General features: G+C 44.0%; 1 protein-coding gene across 8 annotated transcripts in view; it reads right to left on the reverse strand.

The window, feature by feature from the left end:
* The window catches only part of NAV2 (neuron navigator 2), a 782,645-nt gene that overhangs the window by 163,478 nt on the left and 594,514 nt on the right, over positions 1-24,653 (reverse strand). For all 8 annotated transcript variants that reach the window (XM_055282148.2, XM_055282147.1, XM_055282146.1 and 5 more), the window contains 3 exons: positions 20,134-20,246; positions 13,901-14,009; positions 11,314-11,703 (listed from right to left, as the gene is read on the reverse strand). In XM_055282148.2, the coding sequence (XP_055138123.1) occupies positions 11,314-11,703; positions 13,901-14,009; positions 20,134-20,246 (612 nt within the window). The remainder of the gene's footprint in view (positions 1-11,313; positions 11,704-13,900; positions 14,010-20,133; positions 20,247-24,653) is intronic.

The following is a 24,653-nucleotide window of genomic DNA, read 5'->3' on the forward strand; positions in this document are numbered from 1 at the left end:
GCATCAACTATAGCAAAGCAACAAGAGCACCAAAGTCACACTGGAATTCCAGGATATAAAGGGAAAGTGACAATAAAATGGTAGGCCATCTTTTTCAACTCTTCCATGGGCTCAAGACAATTAAGTAACAATTACCCTCTAGGGTCTTCATTTTCTTTATTAATGAAAACAATATAAAGCCAGAGTGTGGGAGTTAGATAAGATACCTAGCACACAGAAGGGATGCCACACATGTCAGCCCCCATAAGCCACCCGGAGCTCCAGAGTACGATGGAATATGTTTTGCCTGTACATGTAAGCACACTTCACTAAGTGTGAGCTCATGGGCCCCCTGGTAAGAACCTTGAATGATCAAAAGTTGGCACAAAAAGTAGAGTGTCAAATGGTCCAGCTTTGAGAACAAATCACTGACTCCTCCTCTTGTCCATGAAGCTCCAGGGCACAGTCAGGAGACACTTATTAAATACTTGCCAACTTGATTCAACTAACATGCAGAGTCTCGGTCATGTTGATTAATGGACTTAAGGTGGAATTTCTCTTAAACACCTGGGCCAGTCTGAGTAACACCCAAATGCTGACTGTGTTTTGTTGATGCTGCTTGCCAATGAAGAGCCCTGGAAGGGCAGGAGGTCCGTTCCAACAAGACAGCAGACAGTCCAGACGGTGAGGGGGGAAGAAGGAGCACCTTGCTAAGCATGATTAGTCACAGCGGGCTTCTCTCACCCAGCATGGTAGCTATCGGCTGGAGGGTATCGTGTTCATGCTTCCCACATGAACATCAGTTATGGTCTTATGTCTAAGGAGAGGTCTCACTAGCTTCTTACCCACTGGGGTTTGGGGAGGAGTCATGGGGGGATGAGCATGAAATATGTTGAGTACTTTTATCCTGCACCACACACCGAATTTGGTTATATCAGATTGAATCTAGGAAACATCCTCATTATGAGGACAGTTTGGTGGGGTCTGCAATGCCCCAGGCACTGGGCTAGCGCTTTGCCTGTGTCACCTCATTCAATTGTCACCATAACTCCAGGCATTCTCATTTGCAGATGAGCACAGTGGGCTTCCCAGAAGGTGAAAGTGAGAACATACAAGGTCCCCACAGGACCTGCTCTAGTTTCAGATCCACTTTGGAGCCCCCACATTTTGCCTCTTCATAGTAACATTCACCACGACCTGCCTTGGGTTGCAATGAACTATTGACAAGCAGGGTGTTCTTCCCCTCTGGGCCCTGAGTTCCTCTGGGGACAAGAGTTGGCAGGCTGTGGGACTGGGATTTCCTAAGGCTCCTGGAATCATATTCTACACTCTCCTTAAACATTCAGCCCACCCTAGTCTGGTGGTGGCCTGGAAGGCCTGAGACAATCTGGGGGCACAGGGTGGGTGCTAACATGCAAGAGGGAAAGCTAGGAAATGACAAACGGTGCTGAGGACAGACATCAACTATTTCCCAGCAGTTATAACACAGGCTGGAGCTTCGGAGCCATGCTTATCTTCTCTGTCTCCTTTGTGTCCCCTGTGTAACTGGCCCCCACGTCAGGCTGAGTTTAATGTAAAAAGTGTCTTTAATCTCATTGTGCATCTGTTCTCCTGGCCCTGGCTTTACCCAGCCCTGCGCCTCTGCTGCGTGGACTCTGGGATAGCTTCTAACCTGAGCCCACTGCCTCCCAACCTCCATCTTGAATCTGCAACCCACCCAAGCACTAGCCTCATAATAACATGACAATGCCTGTATGTCCTTATGCTGTTGGTCTGCCTGGGCCCTTGTTTATCCTGTGAGGCCCAGCTCACATGTCCTCAAGGTGCTACCGCTGCTGCTGGTAGTGACAGTGGTGGACAATACGGTAGCAAACCCTGCTGAGTGCTTACAGCATGCATGCCAGGCACTGGGCTGAGAGTACACACCATGATCTCGCTGAAACCTCACGTCAAACCTATGAGATGGGCACAGGGAAATTAAATAGGTTGCTCAAGGACACACAGCTAAGAGTGGTGGAACCAGCCTGGACTGCAGGTCAAACTCCACAGCCCACACTTTTCCCACCGACCCTCACCTTATGGTAAGGGTGTTTGTGTCCCAACACAAACCATCGCTTCCTCACTGGCCTCCTTCACTCACCACTCTTATGCTGACCTACACAGTGCCCTGTTGCATGATCTTCCCTTCACAGCGTTAGGATCTTGGCGACCTGGTCTTACTCATTTCCCTTGGTCTCAGTGCTTTTAGCATAGTCTGCAGCATATAACAAACTCAATAAACACTTTTTACATGGGATTTTACTGCCTTTTGCCTGGAGCCTTCCCAGAAGGTAGGCCAAAGGAAAGGTTTCCAGTGTCCAAGGCCGGAAGAGCCTGTGCTTTGGAAAGCTATGGGAGGAGGAGGACATCTGTAAGGGTGGGTGGCAGGCAGAGAGCAACCCATTTGGAGGCCTCTCAAGAAGGGCCTGAGACTTTCTTCTCCCAAAGCACCCACTTTTGTTCCTTTCTTCTTTTTCCTTCCCACAGGATGCAGGGGTGGGAGGGAGACAGGAAGGGATTCAAGCCTCAAAGCTAGATAGGAAATTCCCAAGAAATCGAGGCCCAACCCTAGTTTCCTGAGAAGACAAGACACCCATTTATTTTTTTTTCTCTCTCTTCCCCACAAATTACTAAGCCAGCATTTGCCATTAGACATCTGTGGCAGTCTGGGCTGCCCACGTCAAAGCTGGACCACACTTCATTTCTCCATGGGGTTGTCCCCCAGTAAATCTCTTTTTAATCCAGGTCTCAGCCTGCTAAGTCTGTCGTCACCAGCAGTGGACAGAGTGTGCATGGGAGTGCTGGAGAATTTCTCCTCCTCCAGTGGGCTGGCAGCTCAGTTATTCTTTCTCCTCTGGTGAGACTGCCTACCCAGACGCCGATAAGGGCTAGCAGGTTTCCCGCACTCAGTACATCAAGTGGGTCCACCGTGGAGGGAGAAGAGGTGTTCAGTTGATGCTGCCCCAGCCATCAGGGACAACTGATATTGGTAGCCAGAGCCATCCATTTGCCAAACCACCCATGTCAGACAACATCACAACCACGCAGGGAAAGCTGTCATTTGTTCTGCAGCACTTGGGGAAATTAATCTTGCCCTCTGCATGACTCTGCACTTGCTTACTCTACCTAGAGAGCTGCTTAGGAAAAGAGAGCATTGTACTTGCCTGGGATATTTAACACCAAGGAAAATATCAGACAGGGAAAAGTATTTATGATTTCTATGAATTCATACATTATTAAGAGCTGTCAGCAAGCAGACACTGAGGGAAGCAGAGAGGCACGGAAAGACCCCTAGATTGGATCTGGCCCAGCCCCATCACCAACCTATTGGGCTACTCTGGGTCTGTTCCTTCATCTTGGAGCCTCATTGCATCTTTTAAGTCTGTCTGTTTTAAGAGGAGGGCAGTGCATAGGGGCAAGTGACTTGCTGTGACATAATGAGAAATGCATATTTGGTCTCTGCTCCTAGTGCCTGGCACAGAGCTCCTAAGTCTTTGGAATTTCTTGATAGGGGTAAGAGGAGCATCTTTTGTTATTCACAGCAAACCCCTTTCAAACATACCTGGGCTTCTGCTACTGAGGTGACTCTTGGAGGATAGGAGCTGGTTGCGAGACAAACCAACCATGTGATCAGAGCTTTGGAACTTTTATCCCTGCCCTCTGACCTCCAAGACAGTAAGGCGGGGATGGAGATGGACTTAATTGCTGATGGCCAATGATTTAACTAGTCATGCCTACATAATAGAGTCTCCAAAAAAACAATCAACTATGGGACTCAGAGAGCTTCCAGGTTGGTGGACACACAGTGTTGCTGGGATGGTGGCACTCATGGAGAGGGCATGGAAACTCCGCACTGCCCCCACACCTTGCACTATGCACCTCTTCATCTGGCTGTCCAACTGTATCCTTTACCATATGCTTTATAACACACCAGCCACAGTAAATAAGTGTTCCCCTGAGTTCTGTGAGCCATTCTAGCAAATTACTGAATGTAAGGGAGGTCATGGGAACTCCTGATTTGCAGCCAAGTTGGACAGAAGTGTGGGTAACCTTGGGACCTATGATTTGTGATTGGCATCTGGAGAGATAGAGAAAGAGAGAGAGAGAGAGAGAGTGTGTGTGTGTGTGTGTGTGTGTGTGTGTGTCGGGGGTGTGGCAATCTTGTGGAACTGAGCCTTTAACCTGTGGGGTCTAGGCCAACTCTAGGTAGATGGTGTCCGAATTGAATTGAATTATAGGATGCTCAGCTGGTGTAGGAGAATTGGTTGTGTGGGGAAAACAACCCACATATTTAGTGTCTGAGTGTTGGGAAGAGAGACTTTCCATTCATTGGCTCCAAGCCCTACAGATGGGTTTGAGCACATAGCTGAGTCTTTACCTTTCCTTGACAGCTCAGTCTTCCTAATCCCACTGAGACCAGCCCACTGGCTGACTGGCAACCTGAACTTCCCAAGCCTTCCAAGAGTGCCAAAAGCCAAGATCATTTCAGTGGGATCAGCCTAGAGAAACAATAACCTATCCCTTCCGAATCTCAAGATGCGTGCCACACCCTGCTGGAACCTGCCATGAATCAGCGCCTTTCAGGACAGCCTCTCCTAAATTCATTTATCTTGGCTCCAGGGTGTGTTCGGCTGTGAGGAGCACTCTGGCTTTCTCTCTTACCAGTCTGCCAGAAACAACAGCCTATCAAGGTCACTCCAGGTCTGGTCTGGAGAGATTCACCAGATAAGAAAGAGCCTTTCATGCTATTAATCTATCCCCTTTGATTCAGGGTACTGTCTGCTATGTTCTATGCTGACTTGGTGAGAAACACCTCACCCATTTGTCCCATAATGTTCAGTGAAGGAAGGAAGAGATGAACAGGGGCATGTCTATCTTCCACCAGTCCACATGGCAAATGCCCCTAGTTCTCTCTTTTTCTTGTACTGACAATGTCAAGCTCACAGGGTTAGAGGCAGTCCAAAATGACAGGGCCCACAAGAAGAAAGACACGTGGCTAGGTCCTCAAACTCAATGGGGCTACAATCATAGGCACAAATTCATTTAGAGGAATATGGTTGGCTTGCCATTTTTAAAGTTAGTTGTAGCATTCATTTGACATTTTTTTTTTTTTTTTCTGAGACAAGGTCTTGCTCTGTCACCCAGGTTGCAGTGCAATGGTGTAATCACAGCTCGCTGCAGCCTCAACCTCCTGGACTCAAGTGACACTTCCACCTCAGCTGGGACCACAGGAACATGCCACTATGAACAGCTTTTAAATTTTTTGTAGCAGCAGGTCTTACTATGTTGCATAGGCTGGTCTTGAACTCCAAGGCTCAAATGATGATCCTCCCATCTCAGCCTCCCAAAGTGCTGGGATTGCAGATGTGAGCCACCATGCCCAGCCAACAAATATTTATTGACTGCTTACTATGCAACAGGCAGGCACAGTGCCAGCCAATGAAGATACAGGAGCATTCAAGACAGATTTGACCTTAACCTTTAGAACTTACAACAGGTTTGGATTTTGTCTTTCCTATCTCATATACACACACACAGACACACACACACACACACACGTATACACACATACATACATACAAACACTAATAAACCAATTCTGATGTAGTGCTACCAGTGCTAATACAGATACAGCAAGTAACAAGGAAGCATACAGAAAGGTCACTACCTCTGCTTGGATGGAATCAGACAGGAGATGACCTGACAGGCAATAAAGGAAAAGATACAGGGCATTATACATGCAAATGATGCATGAGAGCATGAAGCACCCTCTTATGAACAAATAATACAAACAAAAATAAAGTATAACAACTATCCATATAGCATTTACATTGTATTACATATTACAGGTAATCTAGAGATGATTTAAAGTATATAGAGGATGTGCATAGGTTATATGCAAATACTATGCAATTTTACATGAAAAACTGAGCATCCACAGATTTTGGTATTTTCTAGGGGTCCTGAAACCAATCCCTCATGGACACTGAGGGATGACTTTAATTAATTCAGCATGAATGAGTTCCTCAATTTCTGAAGAACGATGTCTCCCAGCAGGCATCTGTGCCCATATTTGTTGATGGAGTAATTCCTGCCACCAAGGAGAGAAGACAGCAGCCCCTAAAAAGCCACTGTGGAAGACCAAATGCTTACACCCTGTTTTCTCTTCACACTAGGCTATTGATCAGCCTCATTCTCAAAAGCCAACATCTTTAGCCCTAAATATCACCAGCCAGGGGCTTTAAACCAACACAATGACTCACAGTGAAAAGGAATTGAGACCACAGCATCACATCCTGTATCAACCACTAGATGGACACCACAGGCTAAGTTGGCTTTCTCCAAGTGTTCTGTAAATAGAACCATTGAGCTTCATAGCGTGTGGTAGTGAGTTATATAAGCATAAGATCCTGTCAGGGTAGGCATCAAGAATAGACCATTCTCAAAATATTAAATACCTGCTATGTCCTAGTCTCTGGGTTTAGAAAAATAATGAGTGCTGTCTGCCTGCTAGGAACTCCTAGTGGAGAAAGACACACACACACACACACACACACACACACACACACACACGCACAATATTTCTTCTGCATCTCAGATTCTTGCCTGTTCTTTTCAAGCTCCATCTCTAATATTCAAAGGTTAAGAACTTGTTCCAGTTCACTTGGCAGAGCCAGGATTAAATCTCAAGTCTGTTTGCCTTTTAAGAACATACGCTTTCCTCAGTACCATCCAGTGCCTCTCAAACACTTCCCATGCAAAGTGAAACGCTTATACATAAGGGTAGGTGTGAACCAAGACTACCAGAAACACGTGAGACAGAGCTAACTCTGACTGGGGGAATCCCAGAGGACATCACAGGGGAGACGTTTTCTTCAGGATTAGTCAGATGGGCATGAGGGGAAAGGAATTCCAGGAAGAAAGCAGCATGTCCCAGGAGGGAGGGCTTTGCAAATGCAGGAAGCAGCTTTTGGTGGTGGCAGGTAGCCTAGAGCCGTGGGATGTCTGGAGTGTGTGAAGGGAAATGTGGCCGGGGTAAGTCAGCGAAGGCAGATGAGGCGGAGGCCATGAAGAGCCTCCACAGTCAGTTAAGGCATTCAGGTCTGTTCCCACAGGCAATGGGAAGCCATCAAAGGTCCTGAGAGGGAGAAACTTCCGATGTTATATTTAAAGGGTCATTTTTTTGTCCATAAAGGGATATATATTTACACTTTGGAACATTATACAACTCAGTGCCTCCTTTGAAAATAAAAAAAAAATCATTTCAAACATATGGACATGGAGTCTGCCCCTTTAATTTTATTCTGTACCATATGGCACTTTGAATTTTTAGAATATGAGTAGAAGATTGACTTCACAGATCAAAACCTAGTAACAGAAATTTCATCTGTTATTTTAATTTCCTCCCCACTACAGCCAATGCCCAATTTATCAATCCAATAAAAGGGATGAGTGAGATCAGATAACAACTTGTAAAGTACTTAGACATGCCTGGTATATACGAACCTGGTATATAAGAACACACACACACAAAGTGTAAAAGGCATTTGCCCTTAATTCTTAGCCAAACTACATGGTAATATGGTAATAAAGTAATTTCAGCCCTACCATAGGGAGAATTGAAGGATATACACAGGTGCACATGCACACACCAGCACAGAAAATGAACTAGAGGCATCAAAAAATAGCTGTTATGCCAAGCCAAAGTACAGCATCACTTTAAAAACAGAGGTCTTAGGTTTTTAGAAACCAGAATTTACTTCCATATCAGATTTTCTAAATAAACTTGCTATAAACTTTTATAAGAACTTTCCTCAAAGAGCCTCTGTACAGATTGATATATTACTCATACATCAAGGCCACGTTTCTACTAGGCCAAATAAACATCTGGACAAAAGCTTTCATCATTTCATTGTTTCCAAGCGCCTGGATGTTTGAGGGCGATAAGGCATCTAGACCCTGACTGGGATTTTGGTCTTTATCAGATACAACCTCAAAGAGAAATTCAGCTGAAGGTTTAAAAACCATATTAATTGTAGCACTTCAAAGCTCAGGGAAGTCAAATGACATGCCTAACGTCACAGAGCTGGCAAGAGGTTGGGCAGGGTTTAAGCCCTGGTCTGCCCAATATGATATCCCAGCCTATCTCCCTTTCACTACATCAATTGCCTCAACAATGCCTTATTCAGCAGATTCTGAAGCACAGAATAACCAGCCTTTCAATATTTACAACCTTGCCAGTTTATAGGAAGAAAATGATATGAGTAGAAAAGACATTAAGTGTCTTGCCCTGAACTCTGCGTGTAAACACAAACTGGTAACTTGGCCTCAAAGCAGAAATTCACATGCATTTCCACAGAGTGGAGACATGCTTAACAAGTGTTCTAGAATGCTACAACTAGAAGGAGCATTAGGTTCCATCTGGGCTACCTCTCCTCATGCTGAGGGTACATTTCTCCATTAAAAGAACAGGAAGAGAAACCAGACCAAAGTTCTCCAGTTTCAGTAATTGGGTGCTTTGCTTATATTTCTGAATTTTTTATCTACATTTGCTGTAAGTGCTATCACACATGCTAAAACGTAAGCTTGACAAAGCTGGAACTGAGATGTAAACATCGGTGCTTTTAAGCAAAGGTAAAGGCTCTGGTTTGGATGGTTAAAGAAGCCAGGAGTTTCTCACTCGGCTATCACTAAGATTCAGGTTAGAGTGTTTCAATGTCTCCACCTTGTGGACATAATCAACACTACATCGAAACAAATTCACTGGCCATCTTTTTAGAATTGAAAGACTGGTTTGACAATAAAATCAACTCTTTATTACGGGATACAAAAACCTCAAAACAAGCCAGAGTTTGTTTGGTAGTATATGAAGATGGGAATTGATAATAATAAATCTGAGTCCATGCTGGATACCAAAAGTCTTCTAAACAATAATACAAAGATTACATTATGTGCAATTCAGTTGTGGTAATAGGTGTATGCTATTGTTTTTCATGTTTATGGAAAACTAGAAAAAAAAGGATGCTCTAAGTTGACCAGGTCATCTAATTTCTCATTCCATTAATTGCGCCAGCCATTCTGGGCAGCAGAAATTTGTGGTACTGTAAGGTGTTGGGGCTCAGAAAACACTACAAAATAAAGGCCTCAGAAACGAAAGTTTTTCTCTGACCTTTTTCTGCCCTCTGGTCTCTCAATCCTACTTCCCCTGAGGCCAGCCACAGAAACTAGAATCCCTCTGCCCCTAGGTAGGCCACAGAAATCAGAACCCTTTTTCCCCAAAGCCAGTAATAAAACCTCCAAACATTTTTCTAATTTTCTCTCTTCCTTTCTGTGTGAAGCCTGGGCATAACGAAATTATTTGACCCACCTTGTTTGATTCTAGAAACCTCCATTACAGAGAGGGCTCTGCCCCACACCCAGAAGGCAGGAATGCTTCTCAGAAGGGCCAAGAAGAACCTTGCTTGGTTTCCCCACTCCATCTACTAGCATTAGATCATACCTTTTTTGCCCAATCATATTTCTACACAGCTGCCCATACTTTGTAGAACCTAAGCATAAAATTGGACAATCTCCCCTATACTTTTGGGTATTCATTCTGAAGGCTTCTGTGTATATACATTAAGTAAATTTGTATGTCCTTTCTCCAATGAATCTGCCTTTTGTGAGTTGATTTTCCAGTGAACCTGCAGAGGGTAAAGGGGAAATTTTCCTTTTGCCCCTGCAAAAGGATTGGTGGATCCTGTTTACAAAGATTTCACTACCCAAGATAGTTCTAAAAGTGACAGGCTGAAAACCAAAGCACCTCTATGCCTCAGCTTTCAAGGAAATAAAAGAACACTTCTAGTCACAGAGGTAGAACAGAGGAAAATTAAATTAATTTTGAAATAAACTCTAGTAGTTGTAATATTTCAATACAGCAATAGAATGTTGGCAAGATGGTACACTATTATGCTCTGTCCCTAATAGGTGCAAGCCCTTGGGCAAGTTATTTAATCTTCCTGGACTTCACTTTCCTCATCTCTAAAATGGGGACTATGATACCATCTACCTCAAAGGATTGCTATGGAGATAGAACAAGAGGGTATAAACGTAAAGCACCTAGCACTGTGTTTGGCATATAGGAGAGTTACCTATTATTTAAATTATAAAAATACTGACTCACCCATCAGGTTCTTGATCATTATTTTCATTGAAATGAGTGGCACAATTAGTATTTCTGCTTTTTCTCATCTGTAACTTTAACAGCAAGAACATTCGAGGTGGAAAAGATCTTGGAGAACTTCTGGGCAAGTCATGTTAACAGATGAAGAAGTCTCAGGCAAGTGAAATAACTCACTGCACCTTAAGCCTGCAGGGTGATCTGAGAGGGGAGCATGAACAAGTTGCCAGCCAGGCCTCGTGCTATACAGTCATGGCAGACTCCACCCGAAAGATTCCTTAGACATCATCTCATCACTCCCCTTCACTTCATATATGAGCACACAGAGAAACAGGGAGGCTGGGTTTGTTCATTCATTCACTGATTCACATGTTCATTGATTTAGCAATATTTATGAGCTCCTATTATACACAACACACTGGGGATTCTGTGGTGAATGCGCAAGACAAGTCCTTGATTTATGGTACTTATTGCTGCAAGTAGGAGGGGGCCAGGAGGCAACAGAGGATATACACATAATCAGGCTAATTTCAAATAGCGATAAGCTTCCAAAGCAGCCTGCCACAGAGGTGTGGTGGCGGTACACACCTACTTCAAATTGCATGGTCAAGGAGGGCCCCTCCAAGGAGGTGTCAGCTGAGCAGCAAGAAGGACCTACCACGCAAAGATCTGGGAAGGAAAATCCAGGCTGAGACACAGTGCAAGGCCGTGAGGTCGGAAAGAGCTTGACAAGATTGAGGATTGGAAGGGACAGCTGCAGCAGCGAAATAGGTAGGAGAGAGGAAGATGAGATCTAAGAGGCAGGTACAGGCCAGATCTCATAGGCCCAGGGAGGCCATCTAATTTGCAAGGAGTCCATCCTCAGTGCAAGGTTTGGTTTAACGGACTGACGTGACATGGTTTGTTTCCAGGTGTTACTCTGTTGTGAGTTACTGGCCAAGCCTGGACTACCCAGGCCTTCAGACTCACAGCCCAGCAGCGTTTCCCTCCATGCCACACAGCCTTTGATACGGACAGCAGAAACTCAGGTGGGCAGTTTGATCTCCTCCAGAAGACTCAAATAGAGCCCTACAGAAGAGAAGCCAGGTGCCAAGCCCTCTTTCTCTCTGGGAGAAAGGGCGGCCCCGGGTACTTACCCGCTTGTAATGTCATCGGTCCGGATGTTCTTGCTCAGAACATCCCCATCACTCATGTAGCCGGGGGCGTCCATGCTGATGCCTTCCAGGTCCATCTCATCTCCTGCCTTGTCTGAGACATCCACGTGGCAGACACTGCTGCCCCGGGAGGCCAGCTGCCTTCTCAGAGGGGCGGAGTACACATAGCGACCTGACTCACTGTTGATGAACCGGCTGGCGTTGGCTCGAGGGGGGTACCCATTGCCCATTGAGGGGGCATCTCCTGCTTGGAGCCGAGGGCTTGACTGGCCCAGTCTCCAGGACAGAGGTGTGGGCCTCCCTGTCAAGCTGAGTATGCTACGGCCACTCATCTCCGTGGTGACATTGGTGTCAAACGTGGTTTCCAATGTGCTAGAAATAAAACCAACCTGATTAGACTCAAAGGTACCTAGTATCCTTAGTATCCTTCACAGTTTATATGTTCTTTAATTATTTAGAATTACGAAATAATCCTCATATATAAAATAGGATAAAACAGCCGGCCCCCACGTACCACCTGATGTGCTTCCTCTGCTCAAAATAAAAAAGGAAAGCTACACATCTATATAACATTCTGAAAAGCCTACCGGAGACTTTCCCTGCTAAAACATGGTACAACAAACGAATTACTTTAATTAAATGACCTCAACTACTAGAATTTTCTTTCCAGGCCAGATGCAGTGGCTCACTTTCCAGGCCAGATGCAGTGCCTGTAATCCCAGCACTTTGGGAGGCTGAGGAGGGCGGATCATGAGGTCAAGGGATCGAGACCATCCTGGCCAACATGGTGAAACCCCATCTCTACTAAAAATACAAAAATTAGCTGGGCGTGGTGGCATGTGCCTGTAGTCCCAGCTACTGGGGAGGCTGAGGCAGGAGAATCGCTTGAACCCAGGAGGCAGAGGGTGCAGTGAGCTGAGATTGCGTCACAGCACTCCAGCCTGGCAACAGAGAGTGAGACTCCATCTCAAAAAATAAAAAAATTAAAAAAGAATTTTCTTTCCAATCTGGGAAAGAAAATACTAGAAAATGCTGAACTGATTAGGATGGGGCATGAAGGTTCCTGCTTGCCCATTCATTTTAGGATGCTGCATCACAGCCCTCTTTTCCTAAGGGTGGGATTCTCCACCCACCAGGAGTTCCTAATGCCACATTTTACATCCTCAGCTCCCTCCCAACTGAGCAGTGGACACAGTTCTAATTTTCTAACCCTCTAAGGTTCACTTACCCCAGACTTTTGCTTTTCTCATATTTCATCCAAAAAGCCTGGAAAGATTGGTAAATGCCTGGGCTTGGGTTCCCTCTTCAATCAAGTTACATGGACCAGAATCTGCCCAAGGATGAGCTCAATCTCTTGGCAGAGTCTGTCTTCCACTGTTTTCACAGCGCTGCAGTTTCTTGCAGCCTAGTCAAGATTATTGTCTGTACTTTCACAGGAAAAATGGAATTTCCTCACTGAGCAGAGAATGAGATTCTTCCCTGCAGAAGAAACCACTGAAGTCTTCCCTCCTATCATAATTACCATCCCACCATTAAACTGCTATGCCAACATTAAGTCAGTGTCAGTGGTGATGGTGGAAAGAGGGATGTTTCACACCTAATGGTAGAGTCACAAGATCCAATATCTGACTCCCCTTCATTCAGATACCTAAAGGTTTAAGAGGGTACCACCCCCAAACCCCCGAGTTTACTCTCCTCTGGAAGAGCCAATTTGGTCCCTTAAGCTGTTTTTGTTTTCCTTTAATCTTGGAAGTGGCCTAACTTTTCTCAGATTGGACCCCTTGTTTTGGGCCTCGGTCCTATTGGAGATGGAACCCACAGCGGTTAACCCCAATCTTCCAAAACTGCTGACAGTGGGGAAGCCCTGTGGTTTCCTTGCCATAGCCACTTATCAAAGAAACTGAAATTGGAGAAGCAGAGGAGACTCCCTGGGAGCTCAGTGGGGACAACAAGAACTTTCCTTGATTTCCACAAACTATAAAACCTCCTCCTGCCCAAATCACAAAAGACATCCCCGGGTTGCATCGTCTTCAACTTCTTGTTCAACAATGAAAGCACCTGATACATGTTTCCAATGTAATACTAGATTTCATCCAACTAAATCAGAGTTTAAACATGATCATAAGTTTTTATAAATATTTCCTTACATGTTTTATGCACATGCATGACTAACAATATTACAGAGTGCTGCATATCAGAAGAGTGGGTAGGAATTCAAGCTATTCAGTTTATCACACAGGTCAAATATAGTTCACCTGCTCATTTCAACAGTACCAGACAGTTACAGAAAATGCAAGTAAAGTGAAATTCAAATAGAGCTGGTCTACAGTATCCTTTGTTGAATGGATTTAGCAACCTTCTGCTTTTGGGAAAAATCTGTCTATACTAATTTTTTGTTTCCTATAACTCTCTTCTGCATGTTGTATGGCATTCTTTGTGAATTCCGGCACATTTGGAAAGCAAGGCTATTGATCCATTATAACCAAATCGCTTTGCTAGTGGTATGAACAAACACAGGAGAAAATTAGGATACCAGGCAGTTCAGTAAAGTAATTCACACTGCAGATACCTGTGTGTAACCTGAGTTCCCCTTAAACTGGACATGGTTTCCTCCAAATTCTGCCGCAGATCAGCAATGTTCTTCACTGTCCGCAGCCGCCGAGCCTCAGGATCTTCCCCTGGAAAGATGAGGGTTAAGACTAGTTTAATTCTCTGACCAACCACGAGCTTCATAAGGGCAGCATCCATGTCTATGACCATAACCATATTCCATGCTCAGCATGTGCCTTGCTGTGGGTGCTTAATAAGGATTTGAGAATGAATGAATGATTGAATGGAAGTGTGAATGGAAGCCCAAAGGAAGTGTGAAGTCCAAGGAGATTCTTCCTTCAGGTGCCTCCCTAAATAGGTGAAGTCTAGCATGTGGGAGAAGCCAAGTGCCTAATCTGAGATGTAAACACATTTCCACAGTGTCTCCAACAGAGACACGCTCAGGTTAGGTCCAACCAGGTAGTCATTTTCTACCCATGCAAAAATGAGTGAAGCATTTTGTTTTCTCACCTACTGGTGATATATGCAGCTATCTTAGGCCCTACTTTGCAAGCATAGCTTGCAGTAGCTAGAAGATCTGCACCTGTTAATCACAAATATTTATAAAGAGAAAGGTTGCCTTCTTCCTTGTTAGATGTATTATGTCACCTCAAATTCAAGCTCCTCTACTTACTGGCTGTGTGACTGTGGGGAAGGTGCTGGTCCTCTCTGTCCTTCAGATTTCACTTTTCTAAAAGGAACTCAGTGGTAGTACTGACCTCAAAGGACATTTGTGGAGACAAACTGGGATCAGGCCTGGAGATCCCTTAGCACAGTGCCCACCATAAGCACTCAACACAAGCCAGCTGGTGCTCTAGAGGAGGGAGCCTTCAAGAAACAGCTGGGAGCCAGGTACAGTGGCTCACGCCTGTAATCCCAGCATTTGGGAAGCCAAAGTGGGCAGATCGCTTGAGCCCAGGAGTTCAAGACCAGCCTGGGAAACATGGCAAAACCCCGGCTGATGGCATACACCTGTAGTGCCAGCTACTCTGGAGGCTAAGGTTGGACGATGTCTTTAGTTTAGAAGGCAGAGGTTGCAGTCAGCCAAGATTATGCCATTGCAATCCAGCCTGGGTAACAGAGAGTGAAGGGAGGAAGGGAGAAAGGGAGAAAGGAAGGGAAGGGAAGGGAAGGAAAGGGAAGGAAAGGGAAGGAAAGAAAGAAAGAAGGAAAGGAGGAAAGGGAGACAAGAAAGACAGAAAGACAAGAAGGCAAGAAAGCAAGCAAGCAAGAAAAGACAGACAGAAAGCCAGCCAGCCAAGAAAGAAAAGAAGGAAGGAAAGGAAGGGAAGGGAAGGGAAGGGAAGGGAAGGGAAGGGAAGGGAGACAGACAGAAAGAAAGAAAGAGAAAGAAAGAAAGAAAGAAAGAAAGAAAGAAAGAAAGAAAGAAAGAAAGAAAGAAAGAAGAGAAGAGAAAAGGAAAGGAAAATGGAAATGGAAATGGAAAGGGAAAGGGAAAGGAAAGAAACAAAACAGAACAGAACAGAAAGGGGAAAGAGGAAAGGGGAAAGGGGAAGAAAAGAGAAGAAGAAAGGAAAGGAAAGGAAAAGAAAAGAGAAGAAAAGAAAAGGAAAGAAAATAGACAGCTGGGTTCCTCTTTGTCAGGACCACAGTATTCCATTTCCTGGGCAAAACTTTCCACAAGACACTTGGCTGAGCAGCATTTGAGCGGAGCTGGCACTAGTGTACCATGAGAAATACGCACACACAAGCTAGGACACAGTGCAGTCTTGTTTTGGCTTCTCTGGCAATTCTGTCCCTCCCCTCCCCTTCCCTCCCCTTCCCTTCCCTTTCTTTCTTTGAGACAGAGTCTCGCTCTGTTGCCCAGGCTGGAGTGCAGTGGCACAATCTCAGCTCACTGCAAACTCCACCTCCTGAGTTGAAGCGATTCTTCTGCCTCAGCCTCCTGAATAGCTGGGATTACAGGCGCCCGCCGCCACACCCGGCTAATTTTTTTTGTTTTTAGTAGATACAGGGTTTCACCATGTTGGCCAGGCTGGTCTCGAACTCCTGGCCTCAGGTGATCTACCCGCCTGGCTTCCCAAAGTGCTGGGATTATAGGCGTGAGCCACCGCACATGGCCTAGTTTCGTTTCTTTTAGCCTTACAAAGGGAAGAGGAGAGAGGCAATAACTACAATAATGATTAATAGAATTATACATTTTCTCCCTCAGAGTAATTTTAGGGAGAGCTGAGAAGACTGAGGAAGCACAATCATGGGTCTTTAAAAGCCTAGGACTATTTTCAAGTGTTGAGCAATATTTTCAAAGAAATCTCCATCTAGAACATAGCACAAGCAGAATTTACGTTAGACACTGAGCAGCAGCAAGTAGAACTGACATCAGACACCAACTTGAACTTTCAACAACTGCCATTAACAGGGGACAAGACAGCTAAGAAATATAATAGAATTAACTTTTCTTCTGAGATAGATGACAACTTTCTTAGGTCATTTTTGGCATGGTGGTGCCTGGAGGCTGGGATGGAGTAAATGATATACCCATGATTTCATGGAGGAAATTTACTTGAAAACACAAGTGCTTTCCAATTTCTCCTTCCACCTTTTAACCCAAAGAAATTTGGAAGGCATTTTTCTCTTATCTGAAAAGTGGTCAAACTTGCGTTTCCCTCCCAGTGCTTTAAAATACATATATATGTATGTGTTTTTAAACAAAAGCAAAGATGAATGTCTATTATACCTTCCCTTGATGACTTTGGAGGAATGTAACTGCATCTACCTTCTGGGCCATCAGTGAAATTTTTACTGCCAATTTGGCCACATTTTATGTATATAAGCCTGCTAAAAAAATATTGATTCTTAGGTTAGCTCTAGGCCCTTTAGAAAATATTGATTATGAAGCTAAGTCTAGGCATAGGTTTTCAAATTACCTCAATTGATTACCTTAACCACACGCACAAAATATAATAGCCATATTTACTTATCCATCACTCTATTAATGACATATTGTTGCTGGTCTTAACCCTCCGTTAGAAATTCAACTATTTTATTTTTTAGAGATAGGGTCTTGCTCTGTTGCTCAGGCTGGAGTGCAGTGCTGTGATCATAGCTCGATGCAGCCTCAAACTCCTGGGCTCAAGAGATCCTCCCACCTCAGCCTCCCATGCAGCTAGGGCTACAGAGATGCACCGCCATGCCTGGCTAATTTGTTTCCTTTGCAGAGATGAGGTCTTCTATGTGTTGCCCAGGCTAGTCTCAAACTTCTGGCCTCAAGCGATCCTCTCACCTTGGCCTCCCAAAGTGCTGGGATTACAGGTATAGCTACTGCACCCAGACAGAAAGTCAAAGATCTTTGAGTTGGGGATGGTGTCTCGTCTTTCCTTTTGGTAACTCCCACACAACTTACAGAGGTCTAAGAAATGTTTATTATGCAACACATGTTTGGTCAGTGTGGGGTTGTAGGAAAAGCATGGGCTTCACATTTCCACAGATAAATATTTGAATTGTGGCAATGCTGCTTATTAGCCACTTGACCCTGGACAAGTCACTTATCCTCTCTGGATCTCATTTGTAAAATGGACATAAAAACCTCTTGGTAGAAGGGTTAGTGTGAGAGTCAGATGATATGGCACATAGCACAAAATGAGGGCTCAGTAAATATGAGTGTCCTGTTTCCCTCTTGTGGGTCACGCTGGGAAGTATTTGCCCTCCTCCAGGGCTCTCCATCAGATCCCAAGGGCAATGTAGGAACACAAAACAGTAACCCACCTGACATGCTTAGGTGATCACATTCTGAACTGCCAATTATGCCTCCTCTGACAATGACCTGAATGTAGGATTTACCCACTAACTCACAGCCTGAACACAATAAAAACACAATCGAGCTCCAGTGGAAACAGCAGGGAGCTTTCAGCTCATAGATATGGAGAGGTCTTAAAACTTTAGCGTCTACCTGTAGCGATCTGGACTTTGCCAAGGAGGGCTCTACCTCAAGCCACTAGTCATGACTGGGACAGCATCACATTGTGACCAAATACGACTGAGTTTGGAGGATATCAAAGTGTTACAAAAGGACCATGGAAAAAATCCAGGATTTTTACTTGGAAATAAAGAAACCTTAAGGGATATGTTACAACATGAAAAAGAATGAAAACTGTCTGGGGCTTCAGAAGGCTGAATTATATCCGGTGATTGGAAATGTAAGAATAAAGAACTCCATTAACTGTTGAAGCCGTCAACAACAGCAAAAAAATAAAGGGCTGCCTTATGAAGGAACAACATTTTGTCCAAGAGATATTCAAGCAGAGGCTGAAAGATGAGTCATCAGTAAGCTATAGAAGGAATTCATGAGCAGGATGATAAGCAGGTGTGTGTGGTTCCTTCAATTCTATGATCCAAGATGCATTTCTCAACTGTAATGCTCTGTACATGATCACACACCATAGGAAAACTCACCCATTTGCATAAGTAAGAGGAAGAACTAAGCAATTGATCAAATAGTTATGTAAATGTCCATTTCTAAATAGTCCTACCATTCACTGTCATTTCAAAGGATTGGCTGTGGCTAAGTTAAATTCAACCTCATGCTATTTATTATTCAGTGTCTCCATAAAAAAAAATTCAACATAGTCACATGTGTGACTTCTACTGCTTGAATATAAAGACATGTCACCCTGATAAGGAATTTTCGTTAGCGACCAACCCCACTTGATTTGACACCAAAGATGCATAGTCAAGCACTCCTGGCTACACAAGTCTCTTCCCCGCAGCCGATTGACAGCATCTCAGGGTTTCTGAGCTCTTGAGGCCTGGTACAGTGGAGATATGGAGACAAAAAGAAAAATTAGGGGAAGATCACATACTGCAGTCTGTCACTCTGAAATCTAAGTAATATTTGGAATATTCTCTGGCTCCTGCTTTTGCTTTTCAAATGTGGATTTTGCTGAGACTCAACATCTGACAGGAATCCACACCACTCCGCAGGCCACACATCTGAACCATGCTGGGATCTGAAGCATTGGCCTCGCTCTTTTGATGTCTGCACATCAGAACACAATCTGGAATGTGCATGGAGACTCGAGCAGCCATCTGAACTCCACACCCTTCTCATTGCTGGTCCTTTTCCTGTGCTATCCATGTACTCATATGAAAGAAAGCTATAAACCTTGAAGAGAAGGAAACAAAATCAATCCCAAATGTGGGGCCCAAATCATTCTAAGATGGACTGCTTACAAATGGCTTGAAGAATCTCTGCACCGTCACTGTGCCCAGCCAGTGGAACCAGAATCCTCTGAAATTAATCACTGGGGCTAATTGCTAGATGGGTAAGGTTCAATCATTGGGCTGCAGACCAATTCCACAGTTGTAATGTGGCTATTAAAATGCTGTAGTCGGGATATTCAGTTTAATAAATGGATTTTAAGCATGGATTCAGTTTTTAACCCGACTGTGGAAGTGGTAAGATATGAGAAGAATGACACAGCCACTAATAAATCCATGGCTTACCACTCACTTCCCTGACTAGAAGTTGCTGGAGCATGGGACACAGAGTTGGGGAATGGGGAAATGAGACAGAGAAGATGGCAGCCTGGAATCCACTGTAGTAAGAATTCTAATTAAGGTGTGACTTTTCTTCTTTAATTAAGAATGTGATAGTATAGTGTCCAAAAATAAATGCTTGTAGAATTAACTATACAACAACTGTGGATTTTATGCTGTCATACAGTATAATGTACCTGTAATCATCATTGTCTACATTACATTTAAATAAAATTTATATATATATTTTTTGGTTTCTGGTAAAAAAGAAGCACGTTACAATTTTTCTCCCCAATTCATGTAGGACTCTAAGAACACATTTTAAATCAGTGCTTCCATACAGGAACAAAATCCACTATTTTAGAATTCTAAATCTTGTTGAAAAGCAACTTTATCTGAAGAGCAAACAAGAAGATTCAAAGTTAAGTATCAGTGCAGTCCAGAGCCCCTAAATGAATAAAACTGAATGTATCTTAAAAATAGGATTTGCACACCAGTAAGAGACTTGTTTACAATTCTGGGGAGGAGGGAAGAAACTGTAAGAGGGAGAGAAAAGGGAAGAAAAACAAGAAGAAAAAAGAAAGAAAGTTTGTTTAGCTCAAAGTCAATGCAACCATAATGCAACTTGTAATCAAGCTGGGTTCATGCTGTTCCAGCAGGTGTTGCATGGAAGGCCTCACCACCAACAGATACAGATTTCTGAGGCTCCATACTCACCAGTGAGTTCTTCCAGAGCAGGCTGTCCAGTCTTGGTGAAGTGGCTGGGCTCCATGCTCACACCTGTTGAGCTTGACTCAGCGGTAACATTCCCTTCAGTGTCCGTCTGAGACCTTCACACACAAACCAAAGCAGACACACTTGTCATGAGAGGCAACTACCACATCTGGACCACTGTGGTCTAACCACAGCCCTTACCATCACCTCCTGTAGCAAGAAGCTTCAGAACAGAATGGACCAGCAGACTGGCCCTAAATAATTCATTAGCCGTATGTGGAGCAATGTCCTAAGAACAGAGAGAGCCACTGAACTGTAAAAGATAAACTTTTCATTGCCCAGATGGAGGGTCTGCAATCCCTCACTGGGGAATCCTTCTCTGAACCTCCGTCAGGATGCTAGGTCTAGCCAGACACATGCTGGAGGGTACTGGGTGGTTTGAATAATTTAACCTATGCCAAAGAACAACTTCTAAGTAAACAGCCACGCCAACAAGTCAAACATAAAGATGACTCTATTAACAGCACCCCCACCCCAAAATCCTCCTGACATGGTTTTCTCTATAAAGGTGACCATAAAACCAGTTGGAAGTGGGTGCCAAGCAGGTGTGTTTGCCCTCCAGGTCTCTGATTCAGAGCTTAGTTCTTCTGACATGAAAGGTCTCATTGATCATTATTTCAACACTTGACTAAAATCTGTACTTCCCCAAACCCTCTCCATGTCCTTATTTGTCAAGCAAATTGAAGCAACGGCTTCACGCAATGTTTTCTTGTCACAGCTACCTCTGCTCATTCAAGCATGGCATGCAAATGCATAATTACACTCAGGTGCACGACCCTGCATGTAACATTATTAACGCACTGGCATCCTGAACTAATTCAACCGATTTCACTATCTGTGAAGAAAACTTTTGCCCAGAATGAGAATGGACGATGGGGGATGTACTGATAAACCTCAAGTCATCCAACTGTTCTTCCCTCCTTTGTTCTTCCTACTGAGGCCATCGTTCTCAATTCTGTTATCTTTACCTTTAAAGGATTTCATAATCCCTGTGCTCCTTTCACCTGCAGCCAGGGTCCAAGCCCTCATCATCTCTGCTGAGGCCTTATGAGTACTTTGAAACAGGTACCTCACACCTAGAGGTTGCAAATGGCAGCCCGGTGTGGAAACCAGCCCAATTTATTCCTACTGGTCTGCATAATATTTGAAAGTTTTAAAATTAGTTCAACATTTAAAAATTGGGATATTTCACAATAAATATCTGAATTTCTGCCTTCGTCCAGTAAAAACAATAAAGCCTGGGAAAGACTGAGTCTTTGTTATTGTAGATCGCCACCTGCTGGTGCCAAATGGTGGCTGCATCCTCTAAAGAGGCGTGGCTCCCTCTGCCACAGCCCCACTCACCCTGAGCCACCCATCTAGATGACCATTTAGAGGCCAATTAGGCATCTGAATCTGTGATCTCCATTCTACACTCTTCCTAAGTTTGGTCTACTCCCCACACGATCCTTCATCGACTTTTGTAATACTGACGTGATGACATCACTGTCTTCAGTGGTTTCCATTACCCACAGAATAAGGTCTAAACTCCTTATTGTGGTAGACGATGGCCACATTCTTCTTTTATTTCCAGCCCCATCTCCTGCCTTTCTAACCCTTTACATACAGCTCTACTATACTCCACCCACATGTGGCTTCTCTCCACATGCCTTTAACAGGTTTATCTTTGCAGTAACTGCAACCTCTCTGCCTAAAGAGGCCCTTCTCCTCCTTCCTTAGTTCGCTGCTAATCTGTCTTTAAGATGCAGCTTCCATGTCATCTTTGCCTGAGAGCCTTCCTTGACTCCTTGCCAGGAGTTCCTATAGCACTCTCCTTATTCTCTTGTTGGCTAAAATGTGATCCTACAGCACTCTCCTTATTCTCCTGTTGGCGAAAATGTGATCTAATAAGTAAATCTTTCCTCAACTAGATTGAGAGCTCTCCGGAGGCAAAGGTTAGTTCAAGTTCATATGCTGCACAGGCAACACAAGAAGGGTGTGTTGACTGGATAAATAAGAAATGTTTAAGTCTCAGAAGATGCTAGGTACTAGAAGGAACATTAGACTTGGAAGTCTAAATATTTGACTAGCTCCAGGTCTAAGATCTATAACTTGTTAGCCATGCAAAATTTGAGTTGTCACTTCACCTCTTTGAATCTCAGCATCCTCATCTGTATAATGGGGATAATAGTAGCAACCTCCTCTGGTTCTATAAAAATGAAAGGTGATGTGACACACAACTCTTAGTAAACTGTAAAGTGATAAAGTGATAGATGAATCCACTGTTACTTCTGAATTGATAAATATAATTCATTCTGAGTGATTTTTTTAAAAATGACCCATCTTCCCTTTACTCCTTGGTAACAACTTTAACATGGAGAGGTTTTGGTGGTGGGGGAGCAATTATAAGTTATATATAGTGAACCATAAGCTTGAGGGAGAGAATTTTAGAGCAGAAAAGGAGAATAAACCATTTTATAGAATCTAATCTAATCCAATCCTCTTACTTTCCAGATGAAGACAATGAAGATAAAGTGATTTAGAGTCAAGACTGGTGGTTAAGAGCCTGGTCTCACTAGTTAGACAGACTTGGCTTTTTTGTTTGTTTTTGAGACAGAGTCTCATTCTGTTGCCCAGGCTGGCGTGCAGTGGCGTGATCATGGCTCACTGCAACCTCCGCTTCCCAGGTTCAAGGGATTCTCATGCCTCAGCCTCCTGAGTAGTTGGGACTACAGGTGTGCACCACCTTGCCAGGCTAATTTTTGTATTTTTAGTAGAGATAGGGTTTCACCATGTTGGCCAGGCTGGTCTTCAACTCCTGACCTCAAGTGATCTGCCCACTTGACCTTACAAAGTGCTGGGATTTCAGGTGTAAGCCACCATGCCCAGCCCACACTTGGTTTTAAACAACATGAGCCCCTCTAGTCTAGTTCTGTGACTTGGGGCAAATTGCTTAATTACCTCTAAGCTGCTAGCTCATGGAGGTGTGGGAAGAATGAAGTGAGCTAAGATGTGGAGAGCCCTTAGTGGACTCTCTGCCCACACTCGATCAATAGCTGTTCCTGCAGCCAGTGCCTAAGACCTCAGAGGGCACCAAGCGCTGATAAAGGACAGGGCCCAGGTGTCCTGATTCCTATCCTGGTGCTCTTGTTTCCAGCGTCACTTCCCAGACTTCCCTAAAGATGAAGGCAACTCGGAGGGGACAGAAGGACGTTAATTACCCAGAGTGGGCATTAACATAAAAACGGGGCTAGTCAGATCCACATCATAGATGTTTTCCTCTTCCTCCTCTTTGTCAGACATTTGCTCTTTATCGTTAAGAATTTATCTTCTGATAGAAAACCTTGAAATAAAAAAGGTTATATGTTTTATAATCTTTCAAATGATTATAGCAAACAACAAAAAAAAGAAAGAATGGGATTGATGGTGATCAAAGACTGTCATATTTTAATTTTGAAAAGGCAAATTGAGAATCTGTGAATCTTAAATATGTATTACCTCAAGACTAATAACGCTATTGGAATTATAAAAATCTCACGTGGAGCTATTCAGTTGCCTCCACACGTCAGAGAACAGTTCATGGCTGGGCGTGGTGGCTCATGCCTGTAATCCTAGCACTTTAGGAGGCCAAGGAGGGTGGACTGCCTGAGCTCAGGAGTTCAAGACCAGCCTGGACAACATGGTGAAACCCTGTCTCTATTAAAATTTAAAAAAAAAATTAGCCAGGCATGGCGGCATGCACCTGTAGTCCCAGCTGCTCAGGAGGCTGAGGCAGGAGAATTGCTTGTACCTGGGAGGCCGAGGTTGCAGTGAGCCGAGATGGTACCACTACACTCCAGCCTTGGTGATAGAGCGACACTCCATCTCAAAAAAAACAAAAACAAAACAAAACAATAGCTGTGCATGTAGACCAGCTGAGTCATCATCTAAGCTCTGGTGCTCTTTTCAGGATTGTGAGCTGAGCTGATGACTTGATTCAATAAAATGAGACCTTCTCCCAATTAAAAAGATTGGTATGACCCTCACTGAGGGAGAATGCAAGCAGAACAAAAGGAAGGAGTGCCATGCCTGACATTCCTTTGCTGGCCTGGTGCTGGCTAGCTTTCCTTTGAAAGCACTTAAGCCAGTCCCTCCACCAGCTATTGGCAGGAACTGTAACAGAGCCCACTAGAACACAGCTCAGGAGGAAAGAGGGGAATATCGAATTCTTTGGGGAATCATACAAACATAGCAAGCTAAAAGTCTGGGCATGCACCTATGCACCTGAACAGGTATATAAATACATGTATGTATATGTGCCTTTGCATTTTATGTATGAATGTATACTTGTGTCCATGCTTATATGTGACTTTTAATGTGTGTCCACATGTATGGCTGTACGAGTGTGAGTGTACAGCTGTGCATCTGTATGCACTTGACTTACAACTGTAAAATATGTGCCTAGAATGTGACACTTGATCATTAATCCTCTTTTGTGTGTACAA

The sequence above is a fragment of the Symphalangus syndactylus genome, chromosome 6 (genome assembly GCF_028878055.3).
Source record: "Symphalangus syndactylus isolate Jambi chromosome 6, NHGRI_mSymSyn1-v2.1_pri, whole genome shotgun sequence".
Lineage (NCBI taxonomy): Eukaryota > Metazoa > Chordata > Mammalia > Primates > Hylobatidae > Symphalangus > Symphalangus syndactylus.